Source organism: Parus major, chromosome 2 (genome assembly GCF_001522545.3).
Source record: "Parus major isolate Abel chromosome 2, Parus_major1.1, whole genome shotgun sequence".
NCBI lineage: Eukaryota > Metazoa > Chordata > Aves > Passeriformes > Paridae > Parus > Parus major.
Window position 1 is genome coordinate 46,103,900 of NC_031769.1, and position 26,162 is coordinate 46,130,061.

Genomic DNA, 26,162 nt, shown 5'->3' on the forward strand with positions numbered 1-26,162 from the left:
AAAACAACACAAAATTCACAGTAAAATTACAAAGGAAAAATCAGAGGATGCCTTGGAGAGGAAAAGGTTGGTTTTCCGAATGCTGAATTGAAATGTTTTAGTCATAAAATTAGATTATGGGGAATAACCATTCCATATTAACATTTAAAAGTAGTCTCATACCTTGTAGCTCTATGTATGGATATCCGATACATGTGGATCTCGGTGAAGCAAGAAGAGCAACTAGTTTATAATGTCTTGTGTGTATAAATAAAGAAATCCAGTAACAACAGCTGAAACCACACTTGTGTAAAATGAATGAGCTCCCTGCTATGGTCCTTTCCATCACAGAGATGGAAAGAGTACCTACAGAATCAGATTTATGCCTGAACTTTTTCATGTTTAGGAATCACTGTTTTCTTTACTAGCCAAAGTGCAGACCATCACGTAATATCTTTGCAAAGGCTTGCTTTTTTTTTTTAACTTGTGATTTCCTCACTAGCTTGAAATGTTTCTTTCAAAAGCTAATTTTCAAAGTGACTTCACATGGAGAAATCTATTTTAAGGCATTGGTTAATTCAACATCAGTGAAGTGTGGAGAGAAACAAAAATGAAGTCATTGTTAATTTTAAAATTATTTATGTCATATTCAATGGTAGGGGAAACTTTGCAGACCTCTCTTTCTTTTCTCAATTTTATTCCAACAGATTGGTGCACTTATTAATTCTTATGGCTTTCATTAGTTAAATAAAGATGATACACAGTTCTCTGTTTCCTTTTCTGGGGTCTTTTTTGTCTTCTCTAAATAATTTCCCCATCTGGATGCATGTTCAGCACTTGCCATGAATCCCAGATAAAGCAGAAATCCATTATTGCCGTCTCATTTGTTGTCTTTGTGTGTTTGGATAACTGGTTTAAGCCACAGTCGAGCAACTTATTTTATGTGGACATACTCCAGAACCAAAGCAGTAAACAGGGAATTAGCAGTGTATTCTAACTCAGAAATTAGAATAAGCTATATAACATATTTCCTGTGTTTAGGTATTCTTACACTGGCGCTTTTTAAAATTTTTTTCAGTTAGAATCTGGTATAGCTGAAATTTGGATGTATGATCTGGTTTTCCTTCAGGTTACGTGCTATGGAAACCTTCTTTCTAAGCTACAGTTGTCTTTAACCATACTGCAGTTTTGTTTACGGTCGCATTGCATGTGTGACTTTTAGTATCCTTTTTTGTGGGTTGCAATTTCTCATGTGATTTTAGGTTTTAAAATGTCTGCCCTATTCTCATGTTATCATGCAGTGCACAGTCAGTGCAAAGTTTTGTGCTTGGCACATGGGGCAATTCATCTCAAAATTACATGTTATTTGCTTAATTTGGTATTTCTATTTACACTAACTCTAAATACCCACTTGGATCTTATGATCAGCTTCCAATTTATTTCTACTGTTGCATCCGGACAGTTGCTATTTACGTATTTCTGGATTTTCCAGTGTGTCCATTCTGGTGAAAATGTTCACCTCATGGCAGCTGCACTGCGGATTCACATTTCCAGAATAATACCATTGTTAAAAATATTCTAAGCCATAAGTTTTTGCGTGTGTGAAAGAGAGACTTGTAGATTGCAGATCTTAGGTTCTAGGCTCTTAGATCACTCGGGGAATCCACAGCCTTGAGCGGCTCTAGGCACAAGCTGACACGGCGCTTCCTCAGCATCAAATACTCTGCATGTTTATATGTTTATGGGCAAGGTGGGGACAAACCAGTCCCAAACCTGATGCCTGCCTTGCTGCCTATACCAAAGCCCTGAAGAGGAAAATATTTTGCTTTTGCTGCTGGGGAAATTTTGCATGCAGAATGGCAGCAGCTGCTCAGGAGCAGGGTGGGAGTTCCTGGCAGCGGTAAAAGTGTGCTGATGCATCTTCATGTCATTTTAAATTCTGATTTCTTTTATGTCAGCTCAAGCCCATCCCTTAAATTTTGGACAGCAAAATTCAGTTTTGCATATATTGTTATGATGGCAACTCTGCCTTTGAGACAAATATATAGGCTATACTTCTATAAACAAGGCAAAAAAGAACTAAGCTCTGAAGAAAAGGATCCACAACAAAACCACCTCCAAAACTCCACAAAGAAAGAAAAAAGTAAATTAACCTCTTCAGCTCATATGCATTCTCTTATTATTGAGTTAGCAAATGAAAAGGAAGTATTCATGTGTTCTCTAACAGTTTGGCCAAGGTTGAAAGAACAGAAGAACAAAGGCATGGTATTATGGCATGGAGCGAAAGAGGCTTTAAAATAATTCAGGAACAAATGTTAAAATGTTTAGGCTGGTCTCTGAAAAAAAACATAAACCTTTTAAAATAACAAACACTATAGAAAAGACTTTCTGAACAGGACTCAGAAAGACGAGCTGCTAAAATTACTGTGAGCTGTGCATCTACCTTTGTAATCACTTTGAAAGCTCAGCCTATAATATTCCTTGTTAGTCTTTTCCTTCATCAGGCTTTTCATAGAAAGGAAAACATTTTCTGTGACTGAAAACACAAGTAGTTGTCTGTCCAGAAACACTGGAAACCTTGCCAAGTTGTCTTAAGTGCTAGATAGGCTCTACAACACATACTAATTCATTTAAGAACAACTTGGAAGTGTTTAAAGTCTTGTAAAGGAAATTATGGGGGCACAAGTGTTAGGCTTTTATATGTTCAGTCAAAAATGTACAAGATTCCTAGTGCATTGTAAAATGAAGGAGCAAGGAAGGCCAAAGTCTTTAACCACCTGAAACAATCTAATCATCCTCTGGAAATTCACTGTTTGAGGTGACTATATTAACTGAAAATGGAGAGATTAAATAAAGTCAGGCTGATAAATCCCCTGAGTACTACTAACTTATTTGTAACGTCATTGGAGATGAGTAGTATGACTGGTGTCTCAAGTCTGAAAGCTATGACATTCAGGGGGAAGGTAATTGAAGCCCGCCACTCCAAAGCCCTTGGTACATGTTCAGATATAATCAATGCAAATCTTACAGCTAACAATTTGCATCAAGATAAAAAGTAATCCCTCCTTTGGCTGCCTTAGATCAATCAATAAGAGAGCACAGGAGGAAATAATAGTTGATTTGTGATGATGTATCAACCATGTCTTTAAGATAAACAGAAACTTCTCTCTCCCACACTCGACTTTTACATCGGAGTGAAGACCAGTGAAGACCACAGAATTCTTGTTTCAGAAAACCATGTGGAATTTTCAATAAAAAAACCCTCATTGAAAACAGTCCAATTTAAATGAACCCTATTAAGCACAGATACCAGTTTAAGCATTGCAATTTATTCCACCTCTGTGAGAACTCAGAGTGAGGGTGGTTTCTGATGACACCAAATACCTATCTGATTTAGTATTTATACTTAAAATTATGTATGCATTGTCCCTAGAAGCTGACTGCAAAACAGTACATACTAGAAGCAAAGACATCATGAATTTCACCATTTTAATATCATTCCTTTCACGTCATTTAAGATGCCTTAAGACAGATATCCAGGTAAAAAGCACAAAAATCATTCTAGTTTGAGGTGACAAAGCCATATTAATGCGTTGCCTTTTACAGCACTGATAACAGACCTCTGACACAGGTGACAGACACAGATTTTTTGGTATGTACTTTGTTTCTTCTATGACTCTCTCAGAACAGCTGACCAAAGTTAAGCATCTAAATAGAGAAAAGCCACAGCTGTTCAAGGAACTGTTATCACCTCAAGCTTTTGAAGGATTATTTCTTCTAAATATCATCAATTACAGATTCAGTTGCAAGCATTTTCCCTTTTTTAATTCATCTTACTCTTTGGGCTATTCTGATATTGTCAGTAATTTAAACAAAGAGCAAGCTGAGTGTCCCTTGCATAGCTAAAGCACAACCATTCAGCTCACAACCATTTCTGCAACTACCCTTCTCCAAACACAGGGGAACACAGACCTTTGAAGGGGGTACTCATGGAGTTTGTGAAAACATGACTCAAACTCTCTAGGAGTTCTCTAGGACACAGCATCCTAAAACAACTCAAAATTACTGCATATATTCTTGCTAGGGAATAAAAAAACAATTCAAAATCAACCAAGAGGCAAAAATTATAGCTTGAGAATGGTTGCTTGATTTTAATTTACCAAATTAGTTAGTCGGTGCAGTTCATGCAATAGATCTATTTTCCATCCTAAAAAGCCTCAAAAATACTGGATTTTGATGTGTCTGTCTGTCAAATTATATTTTATATTAACAGAGCTAAAAATGCTACAGTGGTTATTATATCTAATACTCTCTGCATTGGGAGAAGTTATTATCCTACTCTTCAAAAAAAACCTCTCTGTCCAACTTTTCTGGTATGCATTCCTATAGGTTTTTCTTGGTCCCTCTGGTTATTACTCTGGAGAACAGGGACCAGCTTCAGTACTGCCTGCAAAGGTCCCTAGAGCCTCACTGACCAACCCTGATATCAATGACTAACTTTAATAAAGATCTTGAACATTAGACCACTGGAAGTTTCATTTTTAGAGTTATTCTTAGTGATTGTTGTTAGTTTTTATATATTGAACTGTTAGTGTATAATCTAAATATTTTATGAGTATTTGAAATGATCTTGATTCAAAATATTATTACTCTGTATTTGAAGCATACCATTAAATCATGCATTCATTGTGCTCCTGCACAGGAAGTTTAGAAAATAGCGTTCTCCAAAGAATTTGTTTTCTGCACTGCTTATCTCCAAGATGAATAATTTGGATAGAAATCTGTTTTCTAAATGTGATACACAAAGCAGCCTACAGTCGCCATGACTATTCATCAGTCTCTTCGAAGTAACCCTACTGGGACACAGTTCAGAATCTTCATTTTGTTTAATTCCCCAGTTTCTCTTTGTAAAATAGCAAATAAAAGCTCCAGTTACAGAGGTATTTGTTGCACAGCCAACTTGCTTCCAAAGGTCTTGATTCTCTAAAGCACGAGGAGTTTTGCTGTTGCAGAGCCTCTGCAACGCTTAAGCACTGATTTAACTTCACACAAGCAAGGCTGCTGATTTCAATGGGACCATTGGCGTAACTGTGTCTTAAACCAGTGCACAGCCAATAGTTCTGATTCAGGAAAGTGCCAATGCACATGCTTGGTGTTACTTGTAATAAAGAAAGCCCCCTTAGCCTGAGGTTAAGCAAAAGACTTTCACAGCATTGAATATCCATGAGAGAATGCAGGTGTTTTGCTACCAAGATGCTGTAAAATCTAATACAGAGACAAAAGGCATCATACAGAGTTACCAACTCAGCAATCCATCCTAATTTTCATACATTCCAAACATTAATGAGATACATTAAAGCACGGTTGCAATTTAGCATAGGTAAAGGTAGATTTGAATTACCTGAGGCTGCTATCTCCTTGCTTACATTCGCAAACCAAGGTGATGCTGCAGCTACTGTTCCTTGGAACCTCACAGCTCTTCCATCCCACTGAGCTTCTTTGCAAACCAGGGATCTTGTGACCTAGTTGCAAAAGACCCAGCAGCTGATCTCAATTTGGGGACAAGATAAACTCTGGGTTCATAACAAAAACTTTTGGAGTAACATGAGAATTTTGTCAGAAGCTGCTTTAAGGGATAGCTCTTGTCAGAAGCTTGGAAGCACCTCAAGAGATCATCTGATTGTCCTAAGGCAAGATTAGCTTTAATCACATCATTCTTGAGTAGTGCATGTTCAACCTGTTCTAGAAGACTTTGAATGATGGGTATTGCTCCTTATACTCTCTAGGTAATCCTTTACTGTGTGTCACTATCTTTCCTCTTTGAATACCTTAGATAGAGTCTCAGTTAACTCTCTCTTGCTTTAATATATGCTATTATAATTGAAATAAAACCATTTTTATTTTTTTAAATAAAAACTCTGTAGCATTTATGGAGAGGAATTTACTCCTCTCTTCTTTACATTCTTCACTACTCCTGACTTAAGAGACCCAATTCTACTCTCTTCTTAGACTGTGTTTCCTAGGTCTGTATTTACTATCCTGGGGACCCTGAGAACCCCATATTTCAGCCATTCATTTGCCTTCTGCTGGCAAACCCAGGAATTTTTATGAATATGATTGCAAAGCATTTTGAAAAATAAATAATTTGTGTAACTCCATGCAAACTACAAACTACAGAACAACTATCACTCCATATGAATCCAAGACTTAGACCACCTTTTGTAGATGAGCAGCCCTAACAAATTTTGTGTGCTCTCAGAAACATCTGTGACTGGTTCCATTGCCTTCAGCAACTTGGTTAGAGAAAAAAATAAACAGAAGCAGAAAGATTTGGCTAAATAAGAATGATATATCAAAACACCCAATATTTTAATGAAAGAAACTGAATATCCACACATTTGCACTTCTGTACAGTTTTTGTGATATATATATAATTTTAAGCTGTTTACAAATAACATTTAATGCTTCAAATATTACATAATGTTGATATTATATTTCTAGCAGAAATAAATATATTGCACTTAAAAAGAAACTTTTCATTAGATGTTGCTTCATAGTTTATGTTCACAACTTTTTTTTTTTTCCATAAAAAGATTTCCCTCTACCCCCACCCCATACACACAAACACACACTTCGGTACATGGTGAATGTGCTCACGCAATGCATTATAAACAACAAAGTCAACACAGCAAACAGAAGAACTGTGGTACATTCTGTTAAAGAGGCTACATCCAGGTTTTTTACCTTCCTTATTTTTAAACCAAATCCTTCCTCATGTTTCTGAAGGTAAAGTTAAAAAAAAAGAAAAAAAGAAAAGAAAAAAAAAAAAGAGAAGATTGTTTAAATGTGCTAAAGGTAAAATACAGCAAACTGTATTTTTTGTCCCTAAACTATCATAAAAAGTTACTTCAGAGCTTATTTAATTCACTGCTTAGTTTTCTCTTAAAAAGATAAAATAAAGAAAAAGGAGTTGTCATTTGATAATCTAGAGATTATATGCAAGGACGTTTGATTATAAAGTAATACATAAATCCTCTGGCCAGCAAGTAGGTGGTTAGTAAAGAAACCACAGCTGCAGCAGAAAATGCTTTATAAAGAATAGTGAGAATAAAATCTCACTAAAACCAAAATTAATCTTGCAGTGAGTGTCATCCCCCTGCAGATGATGAGTATATGCACTGTGGCCACAACTTCCTGAAGACAAGAAGCCATAAGCGTTACACTGATCTCACTGTTGCTTTTACCCTTATCTAGGAGTAAATTGCCACAATTTATATTGACTTACACTTTTGGAAATTATTCCAAGATTTTTCAAAAATTTTCATTGATATTTCTGTTTCTGTGTAATACACACATATAAAGAGGAGATACTAAATAATCAGCTTGCAGCCCAAATGCTTTTCAGTTAAAAAAGGTTCCTTTTCAAGTGCCAGTTAGTGTTTGCTGGATGTTGGAAATGGCATGTTGATGCAGTGTCCCGGCCTTCATGGGTAAAACTAACTGTGAGAACTTCTGCAATTTCATTCTGAAGATTGTAGTACCAAGCATGTTAGCTACCATACAACTTACCATCCTCAGACTCATGAAGAAGCATTTCCACTAGGAACTCTCTCTACCTGGTCTATGCTTGTTATTCAGTTTACACCCAGAAAAGTATGACTGAAACCCAGTGGCATTGATTTGCTATCTTTGACAGTGCCTCAGGCCATATAAAGCAATACCACAAACCAAAGAGATAAATTAAAAATGGGAGGTTTTATGTTTAGATTCCCAGGGCTCCAAAAGTAGAAGATATAAAATTCAGACAAATACATCCAAATAAGTTTTGTTAATGTATGGGGCACTTTTGTTGGATTAAAGACTGGAGGGTGTTGACAATCTATGGGTAAAATGGTAATTCAGGAAAAACACAAAAGTACTTGGAACACTTCCAAGGAAATCTTACCATTTTCTTTAAAAAGTATATTCATGCATGTTCTCTCCACTCTTTATAAAAAAAGGCAAACAGCTCTCCCCACCCCCAAAAAAAAAACCCAAACAAAATCAAACAACATAAACCAGCTCCATTTTTCTGAGCCAAGATAAAAGCTCATAAAGGTGAAGAGCACTTCTCATGGGATATAAAATGTGAAATGTATTTGGAAAATAAATTCTAGATTATACTTGGCATTCCTAGCCCATCTACCAACAACAGATGTTCTGTCCTGAAAGTGATACAATTTTGACAGCATTACAGCAAATCCTTAAATAAATTACTGGGTTATTGTCAAAGTGATGGAGATAATTTAATATTTTTTATTTTATTGGTTTTTGGTTTTTTTTGCAAAAGTGATTTCACTCATTAACCTATTAATTACAATTTTGCACTCATTTTCTTCCAGTTGTGGGTTCAGTGCTAAAGCTCATTTTTACTTGGGTTTTAATCTTTTCAGTACTGTTCTTGTATTTTTGCTCTTATTTAAGTCACTGTTCTTACTGTCAGACTTTATTTTTAGATGACAAAGTGGAATGAAATTCTGCCCCGTTACAGTCAATAAATTTCCATTTAGCTGGGCAGGAATTTTATTCCTGGAATCACTCCCATGCATCCCTGGGCCCATAGGAAGATGAGAGGGACATGGAGCAGAAACCTTGTGAGGTGGCAAGACCTCTTTGGATGTCCTGTGGCCTCTGTGAACTTAATCCCTTTAACCTCAACTCTATGCAACTGGTTTTGTAGGTAGACCTGTGAGGGCAAAGAAGAGGAAGTGAGGAATGGACAGACCAACTGATCTCATTCTGGGGGAAATCTCTCACAAGCTGCCTTCTTTCCCTTGCTTGGGACCTGCCTGTGATTCTGCATTAGTGGGGAACCCAATGGGTTTCTGCTGCGAAGGAATTAAACCATCAGAAAGCATCACAAGGAGGGATGAACCCACTGAGACAGACTTGGTGTAACTGGAAAAATCAAGCTGTGGATTTTGACAGATAATTTTGCATCATCTGTAATACAAAATTCATTGGAGAGAATTTGGATGAGGAGTTTGCTTTATCATGTTTCAATATCGAGACAGCCTACTGCCATGTTATTTCAGCTATGAATCACACTTCACTTGTAGTGGAAAGCACATTTCTTTCATTTAATATTTTTTATAAAGGAAGTTGTCAAAAATCCAGTTTCAGTCTCCAGAAAGAGCCTGGAGAGTTTTCTCTGAAACAGTATCAGGGGCATTTCTGCATGCCAAATATTGGTGTTCCCAGAGCAGGGACTGGGACAGGGCTAAAAGATTGTTTATTTCTCTGAATTTGCTTCATGAAGGAAGGTCATGTATGAGCAGCCTTTATGTCACATATTGACCATGCCTAAATCAGCCCACCTGTTCCAAACTTGTTTCCAGAGTCATGTGAATTTTGCCTGCTCACTTGACTCTGATGAAAGTACCAGCAGTAAAACTACTGGTTTGAATTCTGAACCTAAACACATTCCCTGCAACTTCAGGTAAGTTAATGAATCTGCAGAAGGAGACAGATAAAAGAAATAGAATTTCCCCACAGGCTTTAGTACTTGTCATCCTAGGGTCTTCATACAGCTTTAACAGAAGTCAAGCAACTGAAGAGAAATCTTTCTTCCAAACCCTTTCTGTAATTACTGTCTCTGTATAGTCACGTGCACTTAAAGAATTACATTCTTGTAGGGTCAGTAGCACCTAATTTCGTGAAAAATAGGGGGAGTTTATATCAAAACCAGTTATAAGTAGGCACAATCTTGCAACATGCACTTTTCCTGTGAATATGATAGCCTATAGCAAAATCTAATATTTGGGTACACCAAGACAAATTCAGGGTCTGATTCTGAGCCATTTAAATATTGCAGAGCTTGCCCTGTTGTATTAATTTATGGAACTTCTTGTAGCAGGTCTGAATTATAAATAAATTTTAATTTTTATTTACATACAGAACACAGGAGCTGCAAATTGGCCCAGGTCATTTTTCATCAGCAGGTCCAACAGTGATTAATGGGGCATTAGGGTGATATTGCAGATAACTTGGTTGAAAAGGTGATTGAAATGGCCAACTTGAGAAGATTTTGAATTCAGCTGCTAGAAAACACATAATGATGGTCCTTTTCTGTGGGACACAAGTGCCTTGCGTTGCACTTTGCAGGTATGGGAGTAGGTGACTCAGTGTACTGCACTGTGCTTTTTACCATGTGACACCAACACAGAATGATCAAAAGTAGAGGACAATAGCAGGAAATAAGTCAGTTTTGTGTTCCAGCTCTACAGAGATCTGTAATATATGAGATTATATATGCTAGTTCTTTTTTGTCAGTAGATGTGTTATCATCTATAGCTTGGATGCAACTCGACACAGAAACTGTGTCAATTTATTATTTACAGTGGAATCCCAGCTCTTGCCACACAGAAAACCAGCATCACACTGGTACTGTTTCTAGCAGTACAAAAGATTCATGCTAGCTCTCTGCAGATAAGGTCATTATTTTCTTACGCCTCTATAGCTCCTCCATTGCATCAGAGACAACATACTAGAAAAACAGGACAGTACTTTGAATGAGAGCCCCAAATACTAACTGAAAAAATGTCAGGCATGAATTTAAAAAAAAAAAAAAAAATCATGTGAAATTCTGCACTGATATTTTCCCAAGGAAACTCCAGTAGGACATGAAAAAGCTGGTAGTACAACCCTCATTTTCCTGGCCAAGGAACTTGTACAGTAGCAGCCATGACCAAACCCAACAAAATCAGAACAAGTGGAAAGATACTCCAATGCTACTCATACCAGTCCATTAATTATAGTTTGATCCAGAGAGTCTATAGACTGATCTAGTCTGAAATTGTGTTAACTTGGTTAACACATGCACAGGTGGAAACAAGCCTTCAGTGGCATGCACAGTAGCTAACAAGCACTGCTTTAGAATTTGAAATCTTGGGTCTCTAAGTTTAAGTAACAGATTTTTCCAAATCACAATTTTTCTTCATTATACCTTAACCAACAGTTAAATTGCTCCTCCTCAGATATAGAACAAACTTTCTTTTAGGCTGAAGGACAGAATACATTATTACTACCACAGTCCTGTAACACAGTTCTTTTTTTTGGAACCGATAAGTGTTTTGTGAAAGTAACAAAGAAAGAAAGAAATACTTGTTAATAACGTTCTCTTTGTGATTATAGTAGCAACTAAGAAATACTGGTTTTGGTGAATATATGCCAGTCTTAAAAAGGACAGTGGTCTTCTCCACTTTGTCCTGTTTTCAGCAAATGTATGCTGAGATAGCCTAAAACATGCTCAAAGTTATAGCAATACATTTTTTCTGTTTAGATGATCATCAGTCACAAGAAGAGATGAAGATGAGTAAGAGTATTGCCTTTTTTTAGAATTCATCTAGCATATGAAAAAAGACCTATAGACAAATAGTTTGTACATTGCTGCTTAAAGATAATCTCTTTCCACCAGGTATAATGCACCTTTGGAACAAGCTGCACGCAACCAAAGATCCTGGGAACTTTGGGATCCATTTTGGCTGTGTTACACATAGATCTGTGAGCAGCTCCAAGCTGCATGCTCTCTTCTTGTGATCCCTCAAAAGAGGAATCTATATCCACAATGCATTTTCTTAGCTGGTTTGTTATGAGTTCAGCACTCCTGCCACAGACCTTTCGGGAAGGTCCCACGTATTTTTCATAGCAAACTTGCACATGTAAAATCTTGTGTTCCTCTTGCCTTACGTCACTCATACAAACGGTGTCATCACTGCGGAAGAGTGACGCAGTCCTTGGATGGCTGCATAAGGACCCTGCTGAAAATAATGGTGGTACCTTGGCATGTGGAAGGATGGGAAAGTGGGGCCACTGCCCTGCATGGAGCTGGCTATAGCAGAGGGTGTAAGAGGCATTCCCAGGCGGCTGTACGGAGGCAGAGATCCTTGGATCGGATGAGGAATGGGTGTAGCTATGGACGCAGTGCTGGTACCCAGGGCACTCAAAGACTGTGGATGCTGAAATCCTGGGAAACTGGTTGAAGAGGAAACCCAGGAACTGAGGGACAGGTTATCAGATGTTGTAAAGGCTGACCCTGCAAGCAAAGAGAAAGAATACCTAACATTGGTGCTGTGACACACAAAGCTGGTAAAGTAGCAAAAAGGGAGAAAATGAGTCTCTCACAACAAGCCTGGTTTCAATGACCAGTTGTCATTGGAAATAATTCCCAAATACATCCATCTTTAAAACGTTATATTCTGCTTGCTGTCCTTTATCACTACATCTTAGACAAATTTTGATTTTCAGAAGCTGGTTGCAGTGTTTTCAACAGTACAATCAACTTTCCACATTGAACATTTTAGATATTAAACACTGAAGCACTCCTCATAATGCTGCCACTAAACATTGAAATATCTACTCTGACATGGAAGCCCACTGTATTACATCCATGTTTTGAAGATATACTTGTTGATTTTTACTTTAGATCCTTACAAGAACTGTTGTTTCGGTTTTTTTTCTAAAATTTTGGTGTGGCAAAAATGCAGAAAATGTAATTTGCACTACAAGTTTTCCCTTTTTTTATCTCAGTGAAACCTGTCAACACTACATCTTTCCAGTCAACCTGATTCTTTCCATAATATAGAACAAAAAATTCTAAAAACATAAATGTCAAAGTATTTGTTCTTTTTCCAACTGTGTATAATGCTCTAATAAACAACACCAGTGCTAATTCATAGTAAGAGGTGCAGAACTTGCTCTGAAGATAATTATCTACTTTTGATCAAATGAAAGTGTTCTTTTTGTCATTTTGTTTTGGGTTTGTTTAATCTGAAAAGTTTCAAAAACTATTTCCACAAATCTTCCAACTCTTTAAAATACCTTTCTTTCCTGAAGATTAAAGAATCATAAGGAAAAAAAAAAAGAAAAATGGTTTCTTAAAATTAAAACTAATTTCTTATTTAATTTTGACACTAAAATTCTGGAGAAACAATAATTTGTTTGGATAATTACACATGGTCATTTTCAAATAATCTGATGACTGTGTTGTCCTTCATCTCTGTAGTTCCTATATGCATCTGGTCATCAACATATGTCTGATTTCTAGAAATGGGGAATACAACGAAATTCTATAAATAAACTCTTTGTCTTCCTCTTTAAACAATAATTTAACTCTTGTCACTTATGTATATTATTACTTGACCAACTCTCTTACTTTAGAAAATAAATCTGTTGGCAAGAGTATTTGATGAAATATTATTTAAAATCAGTATTGCAAAACATTCTGAGACAACAAATTTTGTAAGAGGTACTAGTTTCATAAATTTTATTCAGGAAGGAAGATGCATCCAAACTGTAGAATGAAAACATATCAAGACTTCTATCCATCAACAAAAACTTATTGGAATTAAGTAAAGTAACCAATCATAGCCACATACTCAAACCAAAACTATTAGCAAAAAACAACAGAAATAAAAAGTGCATATTGGTGGTTTTTTGTTTCTTTTTTTTTTTAAATCATAAATCTCTCATGGGATATATTCTCAAATCATGAAGTATTTTCCCTCTGTTTAATGAAACAAATAAAACAGCCCAGTAATAGGAAAAAGAAATTGTGCCAATTTAGTAGTGGAAATAAACTTGAACCAAATCCTGGTCCTACTACTGAACCAAATCCTAACTGCTGAGAAATTAGGATCCAAAGCCAAACTCTAAGGATGACGCATTACTCACAGACCAGAAAACCCTTGACAAATCAGAGGGTATCTGAACATTACTGAGCTACAGGGAAAGCAGGGTACAAATCTGGATTTGCAGAAGGTTTGCATTTGACTCTGGTAGCTACTATGAATGTGTGTGGATGTAGGCACAGAGAAATTATGCAATAGTTTCCATTGAATTTATATATTTCCAATTTATTTTATTTATATATTTCCAATTTGTCAATTCCTTTGGAATTAGACATCTTGTACTGTAGGTTAGCTGCTTCCATCTTTAGATGGCTGAAATTGGCTGAGCAGAGTATGCTCTGAGAGGGTGCTGAATTACCAACTCTATTGCACCTATCTATTTCTTTGTTTTATGCAGAATAAGGTATGCCATTCTTTCTCGTGAATGACTGTGAAATGATTGTACAGCTGGAACACTTCTCCTCTAAGGAAAGGCTTAGAAAATTGGGGATGTGGAGTCTTGAGAAGAGCAGACTTTTGGGACACCTAATTGCAGCCTGTCAGTGGTTAAAGTGGGCCTATGAGAAAGCCAGAAGCAAATTTTTAGCATAGTCTGTCACAACAGGAGTACGGGCTTTAAAGTAAAAATGGATAGATTTAGACTATATAGAAGGCATTTTTTACTATGAGGGTGTTGAAACACTGGCACAGGCTGCCCAGAGAGGGGCCAGATGTCCCATCCCAGGAAATATGCAAGGTCAAGTTGGACTGGGCTCTAAGCATCCTCATTGAAGATGTCCCTTCTCATTGAAGGAGTTTTGCACTACATAACCTTTAAAGGTCCCTTCCAACACTTACTATTCAATGATTTTCATGAGGAACTTCCTCAAGCATCCTTTCCTGCTCCAACTGATTTGGTCTCTAATTGCAACTTAGTACTCCAAAAAGTCTCACATACCACTTTTGCCAGGTAATTAGTACTTCTGAGGCAATCAAGGTCTCAAAGAGCTTATAACACACACCATCCAGCAATGTATATGTATTTGACTCTCAACTCATGTTTTTAGGGGGGAAGATCTATCAGTTTTGCATGCAAGGTAATTTTAAAATTAATTGGCAGAAATTAAAATATTGATGGAATTTCAATAAGAACTTTGTTTCTTTCCTTGTATCTTGGAGGACTTTTCCTTATTTAAGGACACTAGACCTAAAGAGAGAGCAAATGCAGTACCAGTTACTCACGTGTAAGGACAGTGTGATTTACCCTCTGTGCATGTCTCTGGTTGCCCAGAGTGCTCACATCCCATGTAGCATATGGCTCCCAGATTAGAAAAAAGTTCTTTGCCATGATTCACAATTTTCCTCACTTACTCATTTGCCATATTGCAAGCAAATGCAGAACTGTACCCTTTTATTGCACATAAAGTTAATTGTCATAAAGTAGTATATCCCCCATGACACCTTTCTAAGGACTCTCAAGAGATTTAACAGCCAACTCTCATACTGAGATTCACCTGGTTTGTTTTGTCACTCCCAAGGGAGGGCATCATACTAGGGAGAAATTTAATTCTAGAAGAGAAGGTGCTTCACTGTGAGCACTTCCAGCAATGGAAAATTTAATACTGTCTTCAACAATATCTGGCCTAGGATCTAAGTTGACATGAAGCAAGGTAATTCCCCAGAACTATGTGAAAGGATGGCATCATACCAGGTGAAAAGTTGCTTCAGAAACTCCATAATCTAACGACCTGCTCTTAGAATAGATGTGTAAAAGCAAGCCCACCTAATCACATTTTGCTGAAGAGCAACCCATGGTTAAAAATAAGTGTGTTTTCCCTGTACAAGTCCAAAGAGCTCATGACCAGAAATAATGCTCTTATCTTAGCAGCACTGTATAGAGGACAAGACAAGGGCACTGCCAGTCGAAGACAGACAGAACTGCTTTACCTCAAGTGGCTGTGGCATATCAGGCAGGTCACAAAGTCAACATGCAAAGTGTAATGCAACACAAGTTTATGCTAGTCAGCAATCCTACAGGAAGGGATTGAGATCTATTTCCAGTGGTACATTATGACAGATGAAATTTCTCCAGTAAACATCCCCACAAAGAACAAGTCAGTCTTGCTACTACTTTTGCTGCTACTAATGCAGACAAATTGCTTGCTAAAGCATTTGGGGCTAATTGCTTCAGCAGGAACAGCACCTTTAAGAGACTAACAGATAACAATTAAACATCAGTTTTTCAGGGAGCCAGCAAATTTTCTTCCTGAGGAGGCAAAGTGGGTTAACCACAGGCTGGCTGAAGTTGACTAGAACTAAGTCTTCTGTTCACAGAAGGCTGAAGGGGCAGCAAGAGGCACATCAGCATGGCACTTTACATGTGGTGTGGAGCCCAGTTAGTAAGTCCTGCCAAGAGATGGGGAGTGTTAACTTGTTCTCAGCACCACAGTAATGAAGTTTCCTGGTTTGCAGACATCTTGAAGAGGATGCAGAACTAATTCTCTTCTGATGGCAAAGATTACGTGGCTCTCCCTAGAACTGCCTCCTGAATTGAACCACCCACACCAGTGCCATGGGCATATCAGATGTCCCAAAGAGCCAGAAGGTAACAAGTATTCTTCTTCATTATATGACTTCCTGGCAGGGAGACACACCAGAGAAATGCTTTAGAGTACCACAGTACTGCCTGTGGTCCTGCTTTTCTCAAGCATAAATGAGACACCACAGTTTACATCATGAGCATGTTTTCCTACCTCTGCTTTGTGTTGCCTGGCTGTCATCTCCAAGCTCATCTTCTCCTCCATAGGTCCGAATGGGTGATCGGGCATAGGAATGCTTTTGGATAAGGCTCTCCACACTTTCTCTGTAAAAGGAAACAACCTAATGTATCAATACCATCCTAAACAGCATCCTAATTTGTTCAGGTAAACACAGTGCCTTTTCCTGTCCAGATCACAGCCTTCTCACACAGGCTTTGCAAAAGACTTACTTCATATCATGACATTGGAAATGTCAGATTTGGCCTGTGTTTTTTTAATGTTGCAGATCACTGCTTACCAGCTTCTTCAGCAGAGTGAACTTCCTATTGTGTTTCCTGGATGTGGTCTCAGACAGTGAATATCAGACCAGCACTCTTCATAAATTTGAAAATGCAAATTCTGCAGTTATTTGTGCTGAGTGATGAGTCTGGGTTCAAAGAGACACCTGTGGTCCAGCTCCTTTCAAATAAGCTTTTGCATCGCACATGACCACCTCATTTTCTGCTCTCTCCTTTTTCTGAAAGCAGGGGCTAAGATAGGTGTGTCCAGAGACAGCTCAGCTCTGACTTTGCTCTCTCAGCATCAGAGTTGAGGGCAGTTCATAGCAGGAAGTCTGCAGATACTACCGATCTCGTGCCGCATCTATTCCGGGAGGTTAGACGTGTCTGCCAGGCCCCTGCCTCACTGGTAGCACAAAGCACTGAAGTCACCCCAACCATTTTTAAATAGAAGGAAGGCATATCTGCACGATAAGCCTTAGTAGTTTGTAAGGAAGATCCAACCTTACACATTCCAAGCGCATTTCCATGTAAGTAGGTGGCATTATACCAAAGATGAGAATGACCTAGGCACATTTCAAAATGGCTTTAACCTTCTCTTCCTGTTTAAGAAAACTAAGTATCCATAATTGTTTAAATCTACTACTTGATTAAGGTTTTGTCTGAATTTACCATTTATCCATTCATACTCGCTAATGCCCTTGGCTAAGTGAGTGTGCCTGTTCCAGAAATTCCAAGGAAAAATATTTTTCAAGTAACATGATAAATCACAATGGCACATGTTTTCCTTTCCTACAGAAAGTCCATTATGGTCATTTTGTCCTTGGTCTATCACTGGCATCATTACTTATGCTAGTCTCCTTAGAAAAAAATAAATAAAAAGAGGATCTTATCAAAGTGATTTACTTGTGTCAGGATTGGAAGTGGACTGAAAGCAATGGCAGTTCCTACATAGAGTATGATATAATTGGATTACTGCCTTTTAAGTGATTGAAAACAGTAGGCATATCAGGGCTATCTGGAAGAAGATTTTCCAAAGAAAAAGACAGATGGCATTGTTTACATTATGTGCTGAATGCCTTTTGAAACATTAGGCTTTCTTCTGAAGCAGAATGTGACATGCAAAGAATTTTACTTGCCCAAAATGACTATTTCATATGAGTACAGCATAACAGAATAACAAATTAGGCTAGTGTTTTCTGAGTGATTTAGAAACTGGTATATAAACATATTCATAATTAAAGAATTATTAGTCTATCAAGGTCTGAAAAATAAATTTAATACAGGTGATTGTCTGTATTTATTTCTAGTAAGGGTCTGCTTATAATGGCAGAGATTACAGCATGTAATAATATCCTGATGCAACAGAAACAATGCAGGCTTTAGTTGTAGTGCAGTGGGCCAATTTCACCTCTAAAACATTGGATCCAATGGCAGCTTGGGGATAAACTCACCCCAATAAATTTACATTTGAATTACCTACAGGGATTTAAAGCTAAATCAAATGCCCACAATTATTGCAGACTAAATTCTTTCCAGATGGGTTTGTATGCTAGACAGAGAACTCTATTATTCTATATGGTTGTCTTCTTTTAAAGGAAAAAGAGAGATGACTTCTTAGTGAACCCTGAATCTGCAAAGTTTGAAACCAGCGAACTATGTGGTAGGTTTATTTATTTATTTTATGATGTAGTGTTGCAGATAGTATGCAAAAGGTTTTGGAAGATAAATCTCATTCATCAGCACAAGAGGCAGAGGTTTTTATGGCAGAGGGAATGTGGAAACTTGCATTAGGGGAAAGCAACTAAACTCAAACACTTTTGTGCAGTGGAGATTTAATATTCAGAAGTGTATGAGCTTATCTTGACTAACCCCATTGGTTGTTTATGCTATATGTGATTACCAAGTACCTACTGAATTTTCATTTTAGAGGTTGAGGCTGTGACTCTCAATCATGAGTGCAAAGCACTGAGGCTCACACCAGAATTTAGGCACCTGCCCCCACAGGCTTCAGGTGCCCCCTCTTCTTTCCACATACTACACAAGCTGCATAGAAACCTCCAAACAGACCTACAAAATGCAAAAGGCTGGGCACACCTAAGTGTGCAAAAGGAAACAGGAAAAAAAAAATGAAGTGGTGTATTTTCTCCATTCATAAAGCATATCTCTGAGTTATCCTCCAAGAACTGTTTCTTCCACTTAGAAAAACAAGAGCAGAAGTCTGCACTTAGATTTCTTTCCTTCCCCTCATGTTTCAAAGGAAAGGGTGTGGTGGCCTCTGCACCATGCTGCAATATTCCATCCTCAGAGCACATCACTTGGAGTCTGGATAGAGAAGACAGCAGTTGAAACTCATTTAATCTATGAAAACATTTGAAGTTTCCTACACAAGTTGGAAAGAGGAGACTATCCTCGTCCACCCTTTAAAGACAGAAGTGCCTTAGGACTTTCTCCAATGCAGATACATAGGAGGAAGCAAAGCCTTACCAACAAGACTTAAGTGCCTGTGGAATCTAGTTCAAAATGCAGGAACAAAGCTGCAAATCTGGAATACAGATTCCTTCTTATATCCTTGTGTCCACTGGACACAAAAGGACTTAAAATCTTTCTGAAAATTCTCTTTATGGAACCATGAACTCTTTAAGTTACCCCAAACATGGTGCTCTGGAGAGTGGATTAGTAAAATACGTTTTTCAAGTCCCAAAATATTACACTAACACTACTAAAAGGGAAATACAGTATTACCTCTGGCTTTAGAGTTATGTATGCAACATCAGATATTTCAATGTGGTTCAAAGGATTGATGGAAATAATTTTATCAAGTACTAAATGATAAGTTAATATTTGGCACTTTATGATTCTATGCTCAGTTTCAAAAAATTAGCAAGTGAAGAGTAGGGTAGAGGCTTTTTTTAAAGCTGTCTTTGCATATTTTTCAGCACTGTTCCACAGTCTGGAAAACAGAGTGACTTCCAGTTACTCAACTTCTGTCCTTCTGTTTCTTTCTTTGTGATCAGACACTTGTTATCTAATACTGGGACCCAACAATTTTTACCTTTTAATGTGTCTTAGAGCTCCACAATTTCTTCTATTAACAAGAAATTATCTGTCAACTTTGTTCTGAGAGAGATCACAAGCTGCCAGTTGAATAAAGGAAAGATATCTGCTCTCTGTCAAATATTTTTGTGTGGTCTACCAACAAGTTTCAGTCTTCCATGCTGTTCTTCAACTCACAGATGTCTTGGAAACCCAGAGGAGGGGGAAAAGCATGCACATACACACAATATATTACTATGATTAAGCTGTGCAATATGTAGAACTGGATAATAGTAGGAGATACAGACTAGAGAAGAGCAAGTTAGGGACTGAAGCCACTTGAGAAGAAGGATCCATGTGCCAAATGGAAAGGAAAAATCTAAGCTTGTATTGGCAAGCACACCCACAGAGAAGATGCTGAGGAAGGACAAATTTGAAGAGAGATAATAGGAAAAGGAGCTTGGGTTGATCCCAATAATCTGCATTCCAACAGAAGCACACTTTGAGCCCAGCCCTGTCAATAAACCTTATTATGAATGAAGCACTTGTCTCCTTTGTCTAAAAAATTAAACAGCAAAATTTGAACCTGAAATCAAAGCATGTGAAAGGCTGAGAGAATTAATCAATTAGAAAGGGTTTAGGGTGCACAGGGAACATCTTGCTATTCTGCAGGTTCTAACCTCTTGATTAAACATTTCACTCTTGTTTCTGCTGGCAGCCGATTCCAAAACTAAACTTCTGGCTAGGGATGCTTTATGTCATGCAGTTCCAAGCTGAGTCTTTGGCCTTGTTTAACTGACAGTGCCCTGTATGTACAGAGTAGCCTTATATGAGCAATAAGAAGATGGGAAAATCCTGATGTACCTGACAAATGATTCACTATCCAAGATTTGCCATGGATCTGAACTAGGAGATGGCAGAAAACAGAGTTGGCTTGGTAAGTAGCTGAGGCTCTGTGTGAGGGCGCTCACTTCTTTTGCTGTCAACCCAGATTATAGAAATTCTCTCAGGAGATGATAAAGTCCCAGATTACCCTGAGCAGGATCTTTAATCAAGATGGAAGAACAGGGCTTCTTTGTAGGTGGGGGCAGGCATCTCTGATGTCATTTTTTCTGCTCCTTTTGCAATTACTCTACTTCAGCTTTGCATGAACAGCAGCCTGGTGATCACCATGACCCTGATTCTGAATTTGGCAGAAGGGAGATGGAGATGGGAAGCCTACCTTCTCCCTTTGAGACAAGAATGCTTAAGACATATTTAGTGTTGGTGAAGGTGTCAGAAAAGCTGATTCAGAAGTAGCTTTCTGGAACCAAGGCATCCAGTACCTATCTTAAATCTATACTATGGCTACAAAGAAGATGAAGTTTGATGTAAGGGGCAGCTGTCCCTTCCGAGTGGGAGCCAGGTTCAAGCTTCTTTGAAGACAACACGCTAAAGTCAACAGGCTGTGAGAGAGAGCTAGTGGCTGAGCCAGGCATTCTGAACTAGTGTCTTCTGCACAAGTTTCTGTTTCAGGAATGGCTGCAAGAGGTACGAATTTCAGAGCAGGGCTATTAACCTCTTTTTTTTTTTACCCCTTGCTATCCAAGTGTTAGGTATGCAAAAAGGTAAGGATATTCCTAGAATCTGCTCCCTGCTCCTGGTGTTGTGGAATTTGCTTTTTTGACTTTTTCTTGCTCTTTGCAAGAAAAGGCAATAACAATTTAAAACAAAAAAAAAAAAAAAAAGAAAGAAAGAAAATAATAAAATAGTAAAACTGACAATTGTGTTTTGCTTGGCCATTCAGTCCAACAGAAAGAAAAATAAAGAACAGGATATAAAGTGTATGAATTATCAGTTTGCAGCCTGAATGACTTCTTTAGTTCTGCATTTCAAAGGTTTCCTTTTTTTGTAGCTGCCAGTCAGTATGTTTGGAAGAAAGCCCAGATAACAGAAGACGTCAGAAGTGAGGTGAGGTGAAGACAGATGGAATAAATGGACTGAGAAGGCACAAAAATAAACTTGTCGGAAGTCGCACTGTAGTAGAACTCTTTTTTAAGGGAAAAGATGACTAATTTGTCCAAGACACAAGTGCTAAAAACAAGTCTATAAAAAAGAAAAACCAAACAAAAAAACCCAATTAACAAACAAAACTCCCCCCAAAAATCCAACAATAAGACCACTCACGTCCCATAAAACCAAAACAACATAGCAGGAAGAGCACATACATTTCTGCAATAGCAGCTATGAGTGAACAGCTTTTGCTGTCAGATATCATTCAGCCTTTATGTTCCTGTGGCTTTTGCTATTTTACATATGCACTAACATATAGACATATTAATTTTTCTACATATACTTGGTCTTACTGGTAGATGAATATTAGAGGCTGACCACAGGAACATAGTTCAGGCTGTGGAAGGTCCACAGTACAGACCAAATCCTTGAGCAGAACCAAGTAGTTTTGCTCCACTGCTTAGATTAAAACTGAGCCAACCAGGGACAAAACAAGACCTACAGGCTACAGTGGCTCATGTGATCTGGCCCAAAAACTAATCCACAGCCCAAAAACTAATCCACAGCCCCAAAACACTTTCACACAAAGTCAAGACTGCTGGGCAAGTGTTGGATGGATGCATTACTGCAAGAATATATACAAGAAAGAAGTAAAATGAGTCTTAAATTATGAAAAATCTAGGGTTTGATGACTGTAGAAGAACAAATGAGCTGCCACAATGATGTTTACTGTCACACTCTCAGTAAAAATCCAGCACCTGTAGACGAGCTGTAGCATGCATGGATGTGGCAAAGCCTAGCTGTGAAGCCATGGCATGGGAAAAGCAATGTCATCTATGAAGAAGTGGGATGAAGTTTTCCATATACTCATTCCTCTTTTCTCAATTGCAAATAAAAATGAGAAAACTATCTTACAGATCTAGCCCTATGGAGCTCCACTTCACCCAGTGGAGCAATCACTTCTTTCTGACTGTAACCAAATGATGAGAGGTGAGTACAGAGAAGTCCTGTGAAATTGTAGGGGGAAGTCCCTGGAAAACTTTCTCTGGGGTGGAAACCATAGGTCTAATCTGACCCCACTGGCACTGAATCCCCACCTGTTATGCACACACTACTTCTGCATGAGGTGAATGGAAACAACTAGAAAAATATTTTTATACTATTTTGCACAAGTAAGAAGATAGATAACAGAAAACCTAAGTGGAAAATGATCCAGAGTATGAGTCCTTAAAAACTTGGGAACTAAAGAGGATTTAGGTAGCACAGGGGGCTTTCTGCTGGGTGAAGAGTTGCCTGGCTAACAACAAGCAGGGTCAGATGAACCAGATTTGAAGGGAATAATTTAAACATAGGTATTTAAACATAGGCAGGTAGTGCTTTCAAGTTTGGCCAAGGCATCCAAGCCATCTGCAGTGTTCTGGAAGGGATGATGCAGAAAATACTGACAATCCACCCACCCATCTGGAGCAGCAGCTGAAGGCTGGAATAACCTCAGCAACATCTGGAATGGCACTAGATACCAGCCATTTAGATGCCAGAGTATTTGGTATTGCTCCCTAAATTCAGGACTTGTTCCCCTTTTCCTCTCTGAGCCTAAACATTAGAGATGATATCTCATGGCTGGTTGCTGACATTCACAGACTGACAACTAGCTGAGAATAAAAGATCAGCTGGAATTTTGACTTACTGGAGAACTATGACAAAGCCCTACTTAACCATGGATGTGGGGGTAGGTCATAGAGCATGTATATATTTCTGGCTGTTGGTAGGTGTCTTTCAAGACTCTAAGAAGTTCTTCTAGACCAGCAGTAGGCAATAGGAACGGGAAGGAAGGCAGCTCTGTGGGGTGAGCAGGAGAAGGGGATGGGAGAGAGGATGGCTGTGCTCAGCCCATCACTGAGCACGTGGCTTTGACTGATCCTTCAGCAGGGAAGTGCCCCTATCTAGGCGTTAGCATGAACTTTGCTTACAGCCTTGTAAAGCCAGCATAATGCATTTCCACATCTCAGAGATGAAGCTCCTCAAGGGAAAATCTGGAATTTTATTACCATGCAAATCCAGTTGGGATGCTGCTCTCTAACTTCTCCATCCCCCATCCTTCCCTTCACTGGTTAAAAATTACTTGGATGTGCAACCATACTTTTCCATATTTCCTCTTAAGTATCCCAGAAGGCACAGTTCTGCATTGGACATGTGCAGATGGGTATACTCATTTAACTCTCTCTTTAATAGTTAAAAATCCACACCCTGAACTTGCCTATCGCATACTTGGCTCCTGCTTTTGAAATTATCACCTTTTTCGCTAGATTTTTGAAATGGTAAGTAATTATGATTGTTTTATTTGTCTATTTATTTTTAACAAGCTAATTCTTCACAACAACTCGAAAGATAAATTCAGACACAAGACCAAAAAAAAAAAATGCATATTGGGTTCTGCCTCTACATCCTTCATGCCTCTGGCAATTTTAGTTCAGCAGAAATGCCTCATTACTTGATTTGGCATCCCATAGTCAACACCACAGTATGCTAAGCTCCACATTCCGGTAATTGCTGCTAAACGTTCAATTTTTTTGTTCACAACCACTGTGGGAGCCTTTTTATAGCAGAGGAGATGTAAATACCACGTAAAAAGATCAAAAGGTGAGTCAGAAACTTATCTAAATCACAGTAGCTCCAGATAAAGTCTGCCCCATTGCTATAAATAGATTACCACAAGTAATGTAGGGAAAGGGTTGATTGTGAAAGGAGCGTTGCATCCTACAAAAAATTCAGTATATACCAAACTCACCAAAGATTTTTTTCAATAGTTTAAAGGCCTGCATATAGCTATGAGTAAAAGGAAACCATTCTATGGTATTTAGACAGGAACAAAAGAAAACACAGGGCATTTCAAAAGTTTTGCTGTTGCCAACCTCCTCTACTGCTGTGCAAATTTCACTGTCTTTACATATATTATTTCAACTCCAACACATTCAATGTCCACAGATTTAATCCTAAAGGTATTTGCAGCTTGAATTTCTTACATAAAGATCGTAAATCTAGAATGGGAAGCCTGAAATCGTTAAAGTCACATATTTATAAAATCATATTCAATTAGGTTAAAAAAGTGCAATTTCTGTCATCATGTCATAAAAAGATGTGTTTTTCTCTCAGATCTACTATAAAGAAAAGCTCCCTATATTGTTACAGATAGAGGCTGTTTTCAATCAGTTACAAGAAGCAATCCAATTACTGGATGGTTTAGTGCAGTAACTGACTCCAGACTAATTTAATTTCTTTAGGTCTCTAAAGATCAATTGATCTGATTTGTTTCCCTCCCCAAAGGCTGTTTAGGAAAAAGCAGGCTTAAATACTTGGAAATGAAATACAAAGCTCTGTGCGCTTTCACACTACTTAGGTCATTTGGAAAAGCTGGGACTCAGGATAAATGAGTGCTGTCTTGGCCCCAGCATCATGGGATGCTTTACGGGAGCCCATTAGGATCACCGCGCCACACCGCAGATTGCACACTGCTCGTGCTGAGTGCACGCCTGCCGAGGGAGCAGTGCAGGCAAAGTATTTTCACAGCTTCTAGACAACTATTCCATTTTCAAGAGCTGTGCAAGTGTGTTTTGGCCTTCCCAGTCTTTTCCCTGGAAAATGAGTGTTTTTCTCCAGCAGTGATCTTATAGTTTCCAATTAGACTGAGCAAGAGTCATGCTGTACTATTCGAGATTCAATTAATATTGCAATGGACATCAAATAAGAAATTCTTCCTGTTGTCATATCTCACTTTGCTATTTCCTTTGCTTTGTTTCAGATTTCTTTAAGCAATTTTGCTGGTGCTAAGATAAATCTGTAGAGCCTGTGGGCACTTAGAGAATGACGTCCTCATCAGCCTGAGTATTTTAATGGCACAACTGAATAAATCCCTTGATATTTCTGTACCATTTTTATAACTTAGGCAATTCTCAAATCTGTTACCAGCCCACTTGCATGTTACACTTTTATTATCTCATGACTTGATGTGTTGTGTAGCAGGTTTTGAATTTTTAAATACTATTGTAATAGTAATCAGGGCTAAGCTTTCTAATTTAAGTACAAATCGAACCTGGCCCACACTTGGGCTCTCAAATCCAGAGTTTTAATGTAGGTTTAACACTTTTCACATTCTGTTTCTTGTATTTATTGTAGGCTTCCCATTTGTCTGCCTTATCTTTCATGGCAACATTTGTGCCTGGGCTCGGCTGCCTGTCTCAGGCTCTATTCTTACACTTATCAATAAACAAAAGGGCACTGCAGCTTATGCTCAGCATTTCTGACTCCATGCCATGTGCTGTTATAATAAGCTGTCCTCTGGAAAAATTCCCTTCATATCCAGCACCACGATAGTCAGTTCATCTGCACAGAGGCAACTAAGTTTTTCTCCCAGCTTATCTGTTCAGACTCTTTCCGCCCTTGCAAAGCTGCGTCGTTAGATGTCTCCTGTCTGT

General features: G+C 38.2%; 1 protein-coding gene across 1 annotated transcript in view; it reads right to left on the reverse strand.

Annotated features, from left to right (window-relative positions):
- Window positions 1-6,550: 6,550 nt before the first annotated feature.
- Window positions 6,551-26,162, reverse strand: part of TBX20 (T-box transcription factor 20) — a 39,406-nt gene continuing 19,794 nt past the window's right edge. Inside the window, exons 7-8 of the mRNA XM_015650745.2 lie at window positions 16,379-16,488; window positions 6,551-12,052 (exon numbers count right to left, since the gene is read on the reverse strand). Coding sequence (XP_015506231.1) covers window positions 11,712-12,052; window positions 16,379-16,488 — 451 coding nt within the window. The 3' untranslated portion in view covers window positions 6,551-11,711. The remainder of the gene's footprint in view (window positions 12,053-16,378; window positions 16,489-26,162) is intronic.